The 13,891-nt window shown below is 36.1% G+C and overlaps 1 protein-coding gene across 1 annotated transcript in view; it reads left to right on the forward strand.

The window, feature by feature from the left end:
* Positions 1–13,891, forward strand: part of EFL1 (elongation factor like GTPase 1) — an 81,142-nt gene that overhangs the window by 52,414 nt on the left and 14,837 nt on the right. Inside the window, exons 15-17 of the mRNA XM_082489097.1 lie at positions 10–141; positions 2,567–2,714; positions 9,129–10,132. Coding sequence (XP_082345223.1) covers positions 10–141; positions 2,567–2,714; positions 9,129–10,132 — 1,284 coding nt within the window. The remainder of the gene's footprint in view (positions 1–9; positions 142–2,566; positions 2,715–9,128; positions 10,133–13,891) is intronic.

The following is a 13,891-nucleotide window of genomic DNA, read 5'->3' on the forward strand; positions in this document are numbered from 1 at the left end:
TTCTTGTAGGAATAGGAGGCCTGCAAGATTTTGTGCTGAAGTCTGCAACACTGTCAACGTCGCCAGCTTGTCCACCTTTTACACCTCTCAACTTTGAAGCTACACCCATTGTGCGGGTAGCTGTTGAACCAAAACATCCAAGTAAGTTTGAAGCAGAATGGGGAAGGTAATGCAAATTCAATGTGGCAGCAATGCAGCTTCGCACCTTTGGCTTGTTTATGATCCACTGAATCAGAGACTGACCCAGTATAAAACAAATAAATACGTCACCTAGAGGGCCATGCTTTATTGTCCTTGTGAATTCTTCTAGCTGGCTAGTTCATGTCTCAATAGGTGAGGAGATACAGAAGACCTTGTTGTGCCCTTTATGGTCAGACTTAGCTGTTCCACAAGTAAGACACTATGTGATGCATGAGGTTCAGTATTCCTTTACTCTGAAGATAAGTATTGCTTTGGGTTTTTCACTTCTGCTGACATTCCTTTATGCTACACCATTAAACTTGTGGTACAGATTTGCCATACTGATTATTCTCCCCTCACCCAGTGAGTAGTATATCTCTGGCTGTATTTGAATTTCAGCCCAATTTCCATTTGTCATTATAGTGTTAGTACAACTGAAATAACTAGCTTTCTGTTCAGTTACGAAATACTCTAACACTAAGATTACATGGTTTTTAGAGAGTGATTGGACAGTTTAGCAGCTATTTGTCCCAGGTGTCTGAATAACAGATAATCATATATTGTACATCCTGCATTTGTTAAAGCAGTTTTGAAAGTATTGGAAATGACTGGTTCTACTGAGGGTAGTAATAAGTGGAAAATGTTAAAGGAATGTAATTCTATAACTACTGACTGATTTTGGGGTAACTTTTTTTTCCTTAAGAAGACGAAGCTATATCATTCTTACACCGTTGCTTAATTTCTCCTCCCTGGTAACTTCTGAATCTGTGGTTTGAATTAAATCTGTTAGAGGGACAGAAGCCTGAAAGGTAGCTACACTTGCAAAAGTTTCCTGAAAATCAGCTGCTGCTTGCAATAACAGGAAGACGGGCAAAATTTGGCCATTGCGGGCTCAGCTTTAAAGCGGTCAGTTGTCCAGTGAGTTGCATATAGTCTTGAGGTGGCCCTAACACATTGTCTCGTGTGAGAGCCCTAGCTTTCCACAGCAAACCTACCTCAAAACTGCATTTGCTTATTTGGAAAAATGAGTCAAATAAATACAAGTTACTTCCCTATGTATATTTTACAAAATTACTGTATGTCTTCACAGTCATGTCAAAATCTTCATATATCGTTACCTTAAGCTCTAAAAGAAGAAAAAAAAAATAATCTTTTCATCCCTCTCAGTGCAGAAGACAAGATTGAAAGTCTTTCTTCAACTGTGTTGGCCATGTGAACTAACGCTGTGTTTTTTCCACTCTTCATTTATTTTTATGTCTGGTTTTCAAGGATACTTTTCTATTATACCCTTACAAGTTTACAATATCATATTTCTTTTAAAAATCTCCAAGTAAATGACAAGTTTAATGTCACTCTTCCTTCTATATATGAATATGCATTCCTAGAAAGCCTGTGGGTATTCTTCACCCCATATGTAAAATAAGAAAAAGGAATCATAATTAATTTTTTTAAATTGTATTAATTATGAAAGGCTGCTGCCATGAGGTGTTTATGCATAGCTCTGGTGTAATCTAGCCAAATTTGACTCAGCTGTGGTTGTTCAATCTCTATTAACTTTAAGGCAACTCTTTTTAAACACCTTCGTTTTAGGGACAACTGTGTTCTGTTTCACTGAAAAGTTCTCACATTCCCAATTTTTACCTTTTTCAGGTTGTAATATCATTAAAGCTTTTCAGTGGCTTACAGCTAGTTTAAATCCTTCCTGTGCTTCATTTGCTCTTATGCCTTCTAAGTAATCCATGTGGAATAATGTTTGCTTTTATTTTAGTAAAGTTAACATGTTATTATTTATGTCTTTGGAGCGTTTTAAGCATTAGCAGTTTACAGGTTGCTACACTTAGCCATGAAAGATTGCAAGAAAATACAATTATTTACTGAAAGATTACTTTAAATAGTTTTAATAAATAAGAGAGGTTACATCTCTTGATAATTTGTGAAAATGAGGAGTGAAATTCTTAAATTTTTAATCACTTCATATTGATAACATTCAAATTTTTTATTGGTTGTGAGCAGTTTATGAGCTGTATCTGTGGTTAATTGTATATAGGAAGCAAGATAACACAGTCGTAGCCAAATGTGTACCATGGCTATAATTGTATAATGTGAATTTTATCATCAGTATATAAATTCTTGGTGACAAATTATAAGTATAGTTTATGTCTTTGGTTGCTGCTCTTTAACTATACCACTCTTTGTGATTCATAAGCAGAAATTTCCCCACAGAAAAACTTCAGAACTTAGCTGAAAGTTTTTGAGTGTTTCTAAAATACATATTTGTCTTCAGACTTCCATAAAAATGAGTGTTACTGTTCTTCCTTTTAAGTATATCCTACTTCAAGTGTTCTTTCTTCAGTATTACTTTGATAATAATACCTTATTTTGCCAGGTGATATGCCTCAGCTGGTCAGAGGAATGAAGCTTTTAAACCAAGCTGATCCATGTGTCCAAGTTCTAATCCAGGAGACAGGAGAGCATGTGCTAGTGACAGCAGGAGAAGTTCATCTTCAGCGTTGCTTGGATGACCTGAAAGAAAGGTTAGAGGGGCAAGGAGGAAGAAATATTTTTAGTTCAGTAGGTGTCTGTTGTATTTCTTTGTCAGATGCATATCTTTGATTTATGTTCTGGTAAAATAGAAGCTTCACCCACCAACAGTTTTTAGCATTAGATCATAAACGTACCTTTTTGTAGCTATAAAATTACTTGCAGTTGGGCAGAAGCCACTAGCTCATCACTTTTATACATCTTATACGCCTTTTGGGCACTTTCTAGAAATGATAAATTGCAATAGGTGCAGGAGTCCAATTAAGAATGTACTGTACCGTTTGTGCAAAATAAAAACTATGAAGGGAATCACGTCTGATAAATGAACTCTCAAAAATTAGAAAGCAACAAGGCTAAAATCGTGTGTGTGCACTCTATCCTGTTCCTTTGTTCTTCATGTTGATTTTTTTAATGTTAATCTGTTCTCTTACTTATAAGCAGTATTTTCTGCAAGGTTAAATGCGTACATTTAGCATCTTTTAATGTTTCTTCAAATAGTAGAAGAACAGTTGTCTGAAACCATCCTTTCCTATAACTTCATTTACTGAAAAAATTCTGATGCTTCTGTCCACACGCATTTACTGTCATTTTCTTCCTAAACCAAAAAGCAAACCTGATGATGGATGGTTGAACGTCTGTCTTAACGTGACCATATTCATTTGAGTTAATATCAGACACCAGTCACTTCTTATGGAAGTCAGACTTATAAAATCGGATGTATGTCTTAATGATTATCCTCATAACAACTTAGTGCAACACATTTTTACCACTTTTGAAAAGATAGTCTTATTTATCAATACAATTTGCTTGAATGTAACGTGTTAAATAGAGCAAAACTGGTTGCACCTGTCTTAAGCTGCAGTTTGCATAGGAAGATGTATAAATGCCTTTATTATGGGCACTGGTCAAAATCTGAAAAAAAACCAAACCAACTACCTATGTGATGGGGAAATAGGATTATAGTGATCAGCTAGTAGCAGTCCCTATATTTACATGCCTAACCTTTTGTAAACATAATTTTGTTTTTGTTTCTGAGTTGTCCTCTAACTTGGCTTTTGTTAAAAGAACTGTAAACAGCTAAGAGTGACTGCTTTGTGTCCCTTATTTGTATTCCTCAAGAAAAGTTGTCAGTTTTGCAAACTACCAAAGCACATAAACACACTGTGCTTGTAGCAGAAAGAAGAAACACCTGTGGGCACAGAGTAGCAGCGCTCCCACCATTGACTCCCTTGGACTTGACGTATGGTTCATGATGCCTTTTTTCTCACTTGGGTATCAGCTCACGAAAGAGTTGGGAGCCAGTGTGTTCACCAGCTCATGCTCCTAGCCGTCTCTGCCGACTTAGCATATCTTAGCTGCCATCCCTCACATACTAGCTCCTGGGACAAGAATTGTCCCTTCCTTCTCTCCGCAGTGTGTGGATGGAAAAGTGAAGAATGGGATCCCTGTCTTGCGCCATTCCTCGTGAGTTCTGACAGTGGTAGACTTCCGTTAGTTAACTATTACAGTGTGAAGAGGAAAAGTCGTGGTCTGAAATGTTAGTTATATTGGCTATATGTATGCTTCTGTACAAATGTTTCGTTTGTTCTAAAGGCACATTGTTTGGAATAGCAAATTGTGACCTAGGGGTCAAGGTGGTGTATAATACCCTTAAAACGTGACCCACAAGTTTTCCCCCCAAAATATTGGGGAAGTTTATTCAAAATGCTTAAGTCACACTGAAGCAGTGGGGGCAGGATTCTGATCTCAGCATCTATCGTAATTGTATCAACAGGGTTTTGAAAATTTGATATTTTTGGAGTAATAACAGAAAGTGAGGAGGTTCTGCTGAGTTGAAACTACACTGAGTTGTCTTTGTCAAGATTCTAATCAAACTTTTCCAAAGGTACATATTTAATTTTAGGTTTCCCAGTGTGTATTTATAAACTTATGTTCAAGTGATACTTGTAAAAGATTTGAAGAGACATGGAAACAAATAAAAGATCAGTCATCTGCGTTTATCTAAATTATTAAATATGGATGTTCTGTTTAACTTCCCTAAATTTATTTTTATTTTTTCTTCCTAATTAGCTCTTTTTGAATAGAGTAGTAAATTTTGCCTTTGAACATTTTCTTTTCTGCATTTTACAATGGAAATTTTTAGAACTTTCTGTCCAAAGAGCATTGCAAATACTAAGTGTTTGGGGATTAAATTACCCTGTTCAGAATGAGAAACAAAGAGAATGAAGATGGTAGTAGTAGTGGTGGCAGGGGGGGAGGGTGTTTGGGATTTTTTTTAGTCTAATACAAGTGCATGGAAAAACTGTAAAAAGGGTACATCTCCTGTTTTTGGGGCCCATGGAAATGAAGTTTACAACTACATTTGCTTTTCGTCTGCAACTTTTATCACTGCCAAAATTTACCAGAACTTAGGAAGTTTTGGTTAGTCCTTTTGTTGTCATTTAATGAACCTGCTCAGACCTCATGGGTGGTTAAGAAGGATACACAACTCTCAACTTGGAGTCTGTCACATAAATGTAATAAATCATTCTTCCTTTTTTCTTGCCATCACTCAAATCATTTGACATGCCTAAAGTGTTTCAGCCGACTTTAAAACACAGCTTTATATTGTGAAACTGTTATAATAGTGGTTATCAGACCAAAGGACAAAATTATTTCTGCTAACTTAATGCGGGTTGCCTGAGTGCTTCACTTCCATTTGCCGTGTCGTAACCCTTGGCAGTTTTTATTCAAGCTTAGTTACAAGAAAGATCCAGACCCAATCCTAGCTTGAGGGTTTTTTTGTCCTTCGAGTTGCACTTTTCTTGGAATTTAGACTAATAGCTTCTTAAATAATCCGGTTCGGAGCAATTTTTGATGCAATGAATTGTACCTCATATGAAGGCTTAGTGCAAAGGTTAATAAAAGGGGGTTTTCAAATACCAAGGTTACCCATCACAGAGATAATGTTAATCGTCACTGTTCCCAGACTTGTGAAGTATTTCAGGTAAATTGCTTTAGAGCTCCTAGGTCCATGTAGCCTCCAGTAAAATAGAACCTGTGGTTGTTTCTCAAGGCGGAAATTATAAAGATTGAAACTGATGAATTACTTTAAGCTTTGTTTGCTTGGATATAATTACCTATGATTTCAGGTGGTAGCAGTTGTGTTTGTTTTATTGCAGGTAGCTATTCACCCACGAGCTTTCAGCTGTGGGTACTACTAATTAGAACTGAGGCTTGATGCAGAATAGTGGCTATTCTAAAACTGATTACAGCAAAATATTTCAATGTTAGAATGAGATAAAACTGAAGTGTGAGTGTTCCTGAATGCATTGTCTAAGCCTCACAGATGTACATGCAATCATGTAAGTAATTCATCCTTTAAGTCACGCATGCTGGAAGATGATTTTCATTAATTTTGGTTTTGAATGTAAACTATAGCAGCATGAAAATCTAACTGCACCTCCTTTATAGGGATCAGTGACTTATCCAAAACCTAACTTTCTATTTGTATAGTAAAATAGTTCTATATAACCATTAATTGGCAGGAATGTTGTATAAATAAAGGTAAACAACATCTGGGCCTTAGAAGCAGGTCACTCCAATTATGGTCTTGTTTTCTCCATATGTTATAAAAACTGAGCCTAATCAGTTGGCATAAAAACATTATTTTCATACCCAAAAGATAAACCAAAACCCATTCTTCATTGATCTGGTGCTAGCTGGCTATACCACGGGTTGTAATTGTAGCAGTGAGATAACAATCAGCAGAGTGTAATTAGATGATATAGCTAGAAAAAGCTGTTAAAAACCTTTGAAGGCACAGGGTTACCATTTTACCAGTGGTAGGAACCTTTCATTTCTAAACAAGGTGTTTCCTGGAAGTTTTTGCTATGAGGCTATTGTTTTTCCCCTTCAGATGAAGTGAAAAATGCAGGCTATTTTCCAGATCTGATGGGAAGCTTTCAACATTCCAATATCTTCAGCTTAGTTAAATTCTGAATGTATTTAAACAAGATGCTGATTATATGCACTTAATAAACATCCATTTCCAAGTTGTAAAAAAAACTGTTTTGCCGTGGTGCCATTAGCAATTTTCAGCTCCTGTGATTACAGTAAACAGACAAAATACCATACAGTATATTTTGAAGTCATGAAGTTGTGCTTGAAGATAAGATTCCTTTATGAATAAATATAGAGATGTTTATTAAATATATGAAAGAGCTAACAAATCTGGCACTTCCAAGCTGGGTGGTAAAATAACACGTTGGCATACCCAAAGATGCGAAGGTTTTACTTTTGGAGCATTTTAATCACTAGTAATTAAATTTTCTCATCTTGTGAAATACCCTTTAAAGTGTAGTTTTCCTGCAGAGTACTGACTTCAAGACAAATAATTAATAAATACAGACTAATCTGAAAAAAAATGCTGCTGGTTAATAACATTGCTGTGAAAATAATGTCAGTTCCTCAATAATCACACTTTATCACTGTTATAAATGCCAATACTACAATATTGTTGAAACTTCTGTCTTATTGTGGTCTGCTGTACTTTTTTGTAATATTTTTATTTCCAACACAGGCTTTTGTCACTGTGTACGGTATTTCCTAACTTACTTTAAAAGAAAGCTTTTTAGGTTGTATCTTTCAACTCTTGACCCAAAATAATTACTTTAAAAATTGCTATTACTCTTGCAAAGCAGACTATAAATTATAGTTAAACAGGCTGAACTGCATTGGTAAGAGTTTTTCTTTTCTTTTAGCGTGGTAAAAGACCAAAATCTTCACCTGCTGTCTCATACCCCATTTTACTTTGTGCTCTGTGGTCCTTTAAAGGCAAAAATTGAATTTACCTTTTTTTAATTAGTCAAAAAATAAGATTCATCCACAGCATTTAAAATTTGTTTGTTTTCTTTCGTTAGGAAATTTTATTATCTTTGTGAATCTTCCAATATAAACTCTTCTAACAAACTGAGAAGTGTTTAATGACCTGAAGTAATAGGGCTTTCTGGTATAGAATTGATGGTTTAATTTTTGTCAGTAGTTAATGGTCAATTTATTTTAATTATCTCCCATAGTTTATTCTTCTTATGTTTTAGTTTTGTATAAAGCTGTAGTCACAAATGTAACTTTATAAAAAAAATAATTACCACTTAATTTTCATTGAAGCAACTGTACAATATAAAGCTACTTGGGATGTGTGAGGGAGAGGGATTGTGGTTTTCTTTATAGCAGAGAAAAGGCTGCTACTAATGACAGGTCTATACATGAAATAATTATCTGGCATAATTCTATAACGAATGTGTCTGTATGTGGTGATACTCAGGCGTAGCTATTTCACTTGAAAGTTTTCCCTTCCTCGAGCCAACTTAAAGGCATTCCAATTTGGGCAGTCATTGACTTCTACCTTCAGAATAGTGATTTGTATTTTTACATTTGTTAACAAGATCAAAATTATGAATGGTCCTTTAGGTTTGCAAGGAGAATAGTGGTTAAGGTTTCCACTAGCTAATCACAGTATGAAGTCACTAGGGGCCTTTTTTCCCCTACATTAATCCTCCTTGTGCTTCTGTGCTGCAGTGCTGGTTTTGTGTACCTGGGCAGCACAGTGTTGTGCACAGATTTGAGTCTGCTATGCCAGGAGGATGGAGAAAACGGGAGTATCAGCTCTCCAAGCGCTCGTAGCTGCGGAGTACTTGATCTGAACTGACAAGATTACAGAACCGTGGCTCCACGCTTCTTTACAAAAGCCTGTTCAGCTTGCACAGTGCTCTTTTTGGAGCATCTCACTGTAAGAACAGCTGTACTTGTTCACATAGGGTGTCCGTCTTGTTCAGTATCATATCTCCAGCAGAGTGGCCTTGAGCACATGTCTGGGGAAGAGTAAAACCAGAATAACCGTAATGCTTTCCTGGGCCTTAATCCTTTTCAGTTCAGGGACAGTTTGAGGCCCGTTGTGGTTTGATTTGTCAGTTAATCCTGATCAGCCTTCCCCATGCCCTTCATGATTTTGTAGACCTCTATTGTATCCTTGAACCATCTGAAGGCTGCTTGTACTTTCATACTGTTGATTGTCCTTATTCTCATTTTCTTCTTGTTCTGTTGTATTTCGTTTGAGGGGAGAGAACAACAGCATGTAGTTTCCAACATGTGGGTGAATTGGTGATTTACACAGAGCCACAGCGATGCTTTTTCTTTTATTTTCTTCAGTTCCTCTCCAAATATTTCTAAAGACATAAGAGGCAATGCTGCTTTTTTGAAGTACATGACTCTTAAGAGTTTGAAGTCCATTATCTAGTAATCTGTTTTGCAATCAGATTTATTCATGAACATCTGTTCCATGTTAAAGCCATTGCCCTACCTTCCCCCCTCCCCAAGTTTAAAAGTATTTTTGTAATTTTAAACTAATTCTTAAACTTTATTTATAGGTTTGCAAAGGTACAGATTAGTGTGTCAGCACCTATTATACCATTCCGAGAGACTATAACAAGACCTCCAAAAGTTGATATGGTGAATGAAGAAATAGGAAAACAGCAGAAAGTTGCTGTTATACACCAAACAAAAGAGGACCAAAATAAAGTTCCTGAAGGAATTCAAGTTGATTCAGATGGGCTTGTTACAATGTCCACTCCAAATAAACAAGCCACTCTCAGTGTAAGAGCAATGCCGCTTCCTGAGGAGGTAACTCGACTTCTTGAAGAAAACAGTGACTTAATTAGAACTATGGAGCAACTCAACACATCTCTGAATGAAGATAAAAAAACCCATGAGATAAATCAGAAGACTCTTGATAGGATCAAGGAATTCAAACAAAAGTTGGAGCAAAATCTGCAGGGAAGAAAGTGGAGAAATGCTGTTGATCAGATCTGGTCATTTGGACCAAGGAAGTGCGGGCCTAATATTTTGTTATATAATTTTGAGGGCTATAAAAGGTCTGTGTGGCAGTGCCTTGGGAATGCTGTGAAAGAAGTAAGTAGGTATAGAGACTTTGACAACAGCATAGTAAGTGGATTTCAGCTGGCCACACTTTCAGGACCCATGTGTGAAGAACCCCTCATGGGTGTTTGTTTTACAGTGGAAAAATGGGAAATGAATAAAGTTGGAGAGATTCTGTCAACTAGTAGTCACGATTCAGGGGAACGTGATGCCATAGAACATAAACAAAATGAAGATGCTACTCTAACTAGCAGTTGCACTGATGAAGTTTGCAGTGCAAATGAACACCAGGACAGCAGTCAAAGTGTTCCGAAATCACCTGAGAAAATTAGTAAACACAAGGGAGAAGTTTCACTTGCAGATTGTTATGGTCCCTTTTCTGGACAACTGATTGCCACCATGAAGGAAGCTTGTCGTTACGCCTTGCAAGCAAAACCACAGAGGCTCATGGCAGCAATGTACACATGTGAAATTATGGCTACCGCAGAAGTTTTAGGTAAGACAGACAAAGAAACCTTTGTCAAGAATTTGCTTTCTGAGTTCCAAGGTGAGGTTTTATAAATTAGACAGAATCAGAAAGTATAACTTAAAAATTTTCAGAGGTTTTTTATAGTTCATCAGTAGATTTGTACGAGTCTCTGATGCCTGTAGTATTTATGCTGTTCTAAATGAAAATTTAGCATTGTTTTTGCTTATCTGAAACATATGCATGCATAAGTAGCAGTGCTACACTTTTTTGGAAGCGCAAGATACAAAATGTTGCCTTTTTAAGAAATTTTTGTAATAGCAACTTCAGTAAACACGAATACCAATATTGTGCCTCATAATTAAGCATTAGTTCCATGAAGAGATGAGGAAGCCTATCCTGTTTGTAAAATTAATGCAGAATCTCAGTTAATGCCATTTCAAGATGTTTTAAGTTAATGTAATAATCAATATAGAAGTAAAATCAGAAAAGAAGAGAGAATCTTAAATTATTGTTACAGCCCAGTTGGTAGACTTCTTTTTTTAAAGTAGCATCTGTATCCTTCTGGTATGCAAGTTGCTCACTTTGCAAACCCAGTGCATACCAAATTTGTGTCATTTATATTACTTTACCACTTATACCTACTTAAACTTGTTTTTATGACCTACTTTAAACACCTCTTAACTTAGCCTAACATTTGTTCTTGGAGTTTTCTATGGGAACTGCTTGCACACTGAATCTGATCCAATGCACCAAGATTTCCTTTAAAACTGACTCCATTGCATTTAAGCTATCAGCAAATTTACTTTGACTCATGACAGAAATTATAGTGTATCCCTCATACAATAATTAAAGATTTGGTTATTTATTGTAAAAATCTCCACTGTTGTGCACACAAGCATAATGACAGCAGTTACACAAAACAAATTGGTCTGAAGAGCAAAATCTACAATTGTATGTAGAGAAAATAAATGCCTTTGAATGAACAATTGCTTTGTTACAGATGCTTGAATGCTTGATCCTGTTCTTTTCTGGAGGTACTCTTTAGTGGGCCTGGTAAAAGGTGTCCTCCAGTAAGCTTATTAGCATCCTACCTTAAGCTACAACTTCCTATGACATAGAACTTCTGCATTGTTAAACTATCTTTAATTATTTTTCAACATGTAAGAATGCTTGTCAAAATTCCACTTCGTAGTGTTACACATTACTGTTTCTGGAGCACATTAGCACAATACTTCTGAATCTCTTATGTCAAACTATAAGTAAGATAGCAATTTTCAAACCACAGAAACACTGTATGAATTGCTGTTTTTGAAAATGCCTGCTGCTAAAAAAGCATGATTGTTTTGATAGTGATGTAATTAACATGCATCAGCTTGTCAGTTGTGCCATAAAACCAAATGGAAACATGGTTTTTTAATGTGCATATATATATAAAAAAAAATAAGTGTAATTCAGGACTCAGACATGCAAGCAAATTAGTCCAGTCTAATGAATGTGAGTTGTGTGGTAATAACCATGGACATGCACTTAGTTAATTACAAATTCATGGATTTAATTTTTATTGTGGAATTTTAAGCTAATAAATTTTATCTTCATTAGGGGAAGTGAAGAGTATGCATGCTACCCGCTAAGACTTGGCAATCGGCATGTGATAAATAACTGGCTTCTGTAACTTGAATTCTTTCAGTTGGTCTTCCATATACCCAGTTGAGTTTAATGTATCTTCGTATTATCTGGTAGTTTCTAAGATGTTAGCTTCTGAGGAAGCTAGTTCTTTTATGTTAGTTGTCTCAGTATATAAAGCTTTTTCCAATTCTAACCATGAAAATAAACTCAACTGGAGCTGAGGAGAGGTGAAAGGAGAGAGGAACGCAGAAATGTGTTGCAAGCTTATACATGTCCAGTGTAACGGGCCTTGGGTTTAGACTTGGGTCCTGCATATACCTAATGTTTCCCAGTAGGTTATGCTTTTGAGCATCTTGTTCCTATGGTTAGTTCACTAAAAAAATCCATTTTTACACACTCCTGCTTTATGGAAGTTCTATGTAAACTCCCAAAAGTGGAAGAATGGTCCTAACTAGCAACACATATTTAATTATTATTAGCTTTTGCATGTTAATATTCCTACTTTTTGATCTCTTCCCTTCTCTCCTTTGTGTTCTGGAGACTGAAAGCTAGACTGTCTTTTCATGTTACTGATGCCGGTGAACCTTAGTTGGGAAAGGACTTTACCAGACTGTTGTAGCTTTTGGGTTTGGATTTTGACAGCAATTCTTATGTCTTTATTTCTTTTAAAATAAAGTTATTAAAATTTTAGATCAGAGTGTTTTAGGGGGCAATTCACGTCAATTCCTAGTGTTGTCTCTGGCTTGGTTGTGTAAGTGAAAACATGCAGAACCAAACCAGAAGAGCAGCTCCTCCTTCTCTGTTAGCGACGTTTATGGGGACACCTAGGCTCTCGCAAATGGTGATCCTCTCATCCTTCCACAGTATTTCTTTCCAGTATGAAGTTTCATTTTTTTAGTAGGCAGGGAGTACCAAAATTGCTAGCATTTTCACTAAATTGCTAGCATTTTCAGTAAAGTGGTGAACAGGACTTAAATATTTCAAGGAGCTGGACTTAATACGTCTTTTAAAGTGAGCCTGTTACGCACAGACTTATTCTGTTATGTTGCAGCACATTGAAGCCGTTTTTGAAGTAGTATCATATTTTCAAAATAACTGTTTTAACTATTTTGAATAGGAAGATCTTATAGTATTTCTTGGTGATTGATGCTGCTAAATCCATTCAACTAATTAGGTAGAGGGTAGAACCAGTATATCTTCAGTATGCTACAGTCTGCCCGTAGTGGTGAAACTGAAGACCTTCTATAACTACTTTGTGATAGCATTAACTGAGACAATGCTCCAGGCTGCTTGGATGAAATACATGTAGCTAGAAACCATTTAGTAAGCTATAAATTGTCTTCTGGCTTTTATGTTTTCAAAGAATAATCTTCAGTGAATTATGCCCATAAAATATATGCATCTAAAGTGCTTTGCGATAAATGTTACGTTAGTTATCTCATGAATATGTGTGCAGTTTTCTAAGTCCTAGTTAAAACAATTAGTAAAATATTCTTAATTATAACATTAATAACCTGGTTTTGAATTTACTTGCTTTAACAAATGGCTTTAATATATACTGTGTGGCACATATATAGTATATGTCCAGTGACCATGATGTGATGCTCTTTTGCAATGCGTGTGTTTAAGCTTGCATTTTAAAGCAGTTACTGAATTGTGAGCTGTGCTGAGATATGACCCTTTTGTATCTGAGAATTTTCTGGACTCACTGAAATTCCCATAGCCTTGAAATTGCTTAGTTATGTTAACAAAGGCGATACATGCATGGCAAACTCAATGACTTATCTTCAGAATGCCTTAATCTTTTTTTTGATTTTTAAATGGAGAATATAGAAGTATTTCCTCATGAGCAATAAGAAGATTATTGTGCATAGTCAAGGTGAAGTTCAGTCAGAGGAAAAGTGAGGAGGTCCTGGTAAGGGCACGAGCAGATAAAATTGTCAGTGATGGTAGAAAGAACACTTCAACCCACATTTTATTAGAGAACTGTAAACTCTGAAATGATTGGTGCTGAACTGATGCTTCATTACCTGCATCTGACAGGAAGATTTAACTATACTGCCTGTGTGCTTGTGCTGAATTTCCTGAACAAGGACCGGATTCTGTATTTAAAAAAAAAAGGCAAATAAACCCACTCCACCATTTCCTTCGGTATCCCAC

Source organism: Vanellus vanellus (genome assembly GCF_965231255.1).
Source record: "Vanellus vanellus genome assembly, chromosome: 11".
Taxonomy (NCBI): Eukaryota; Metazoa; Chordata; class Aves; order Charadriiformes; family Charadriidae; genus Vanellus; species Vanellus vanellus.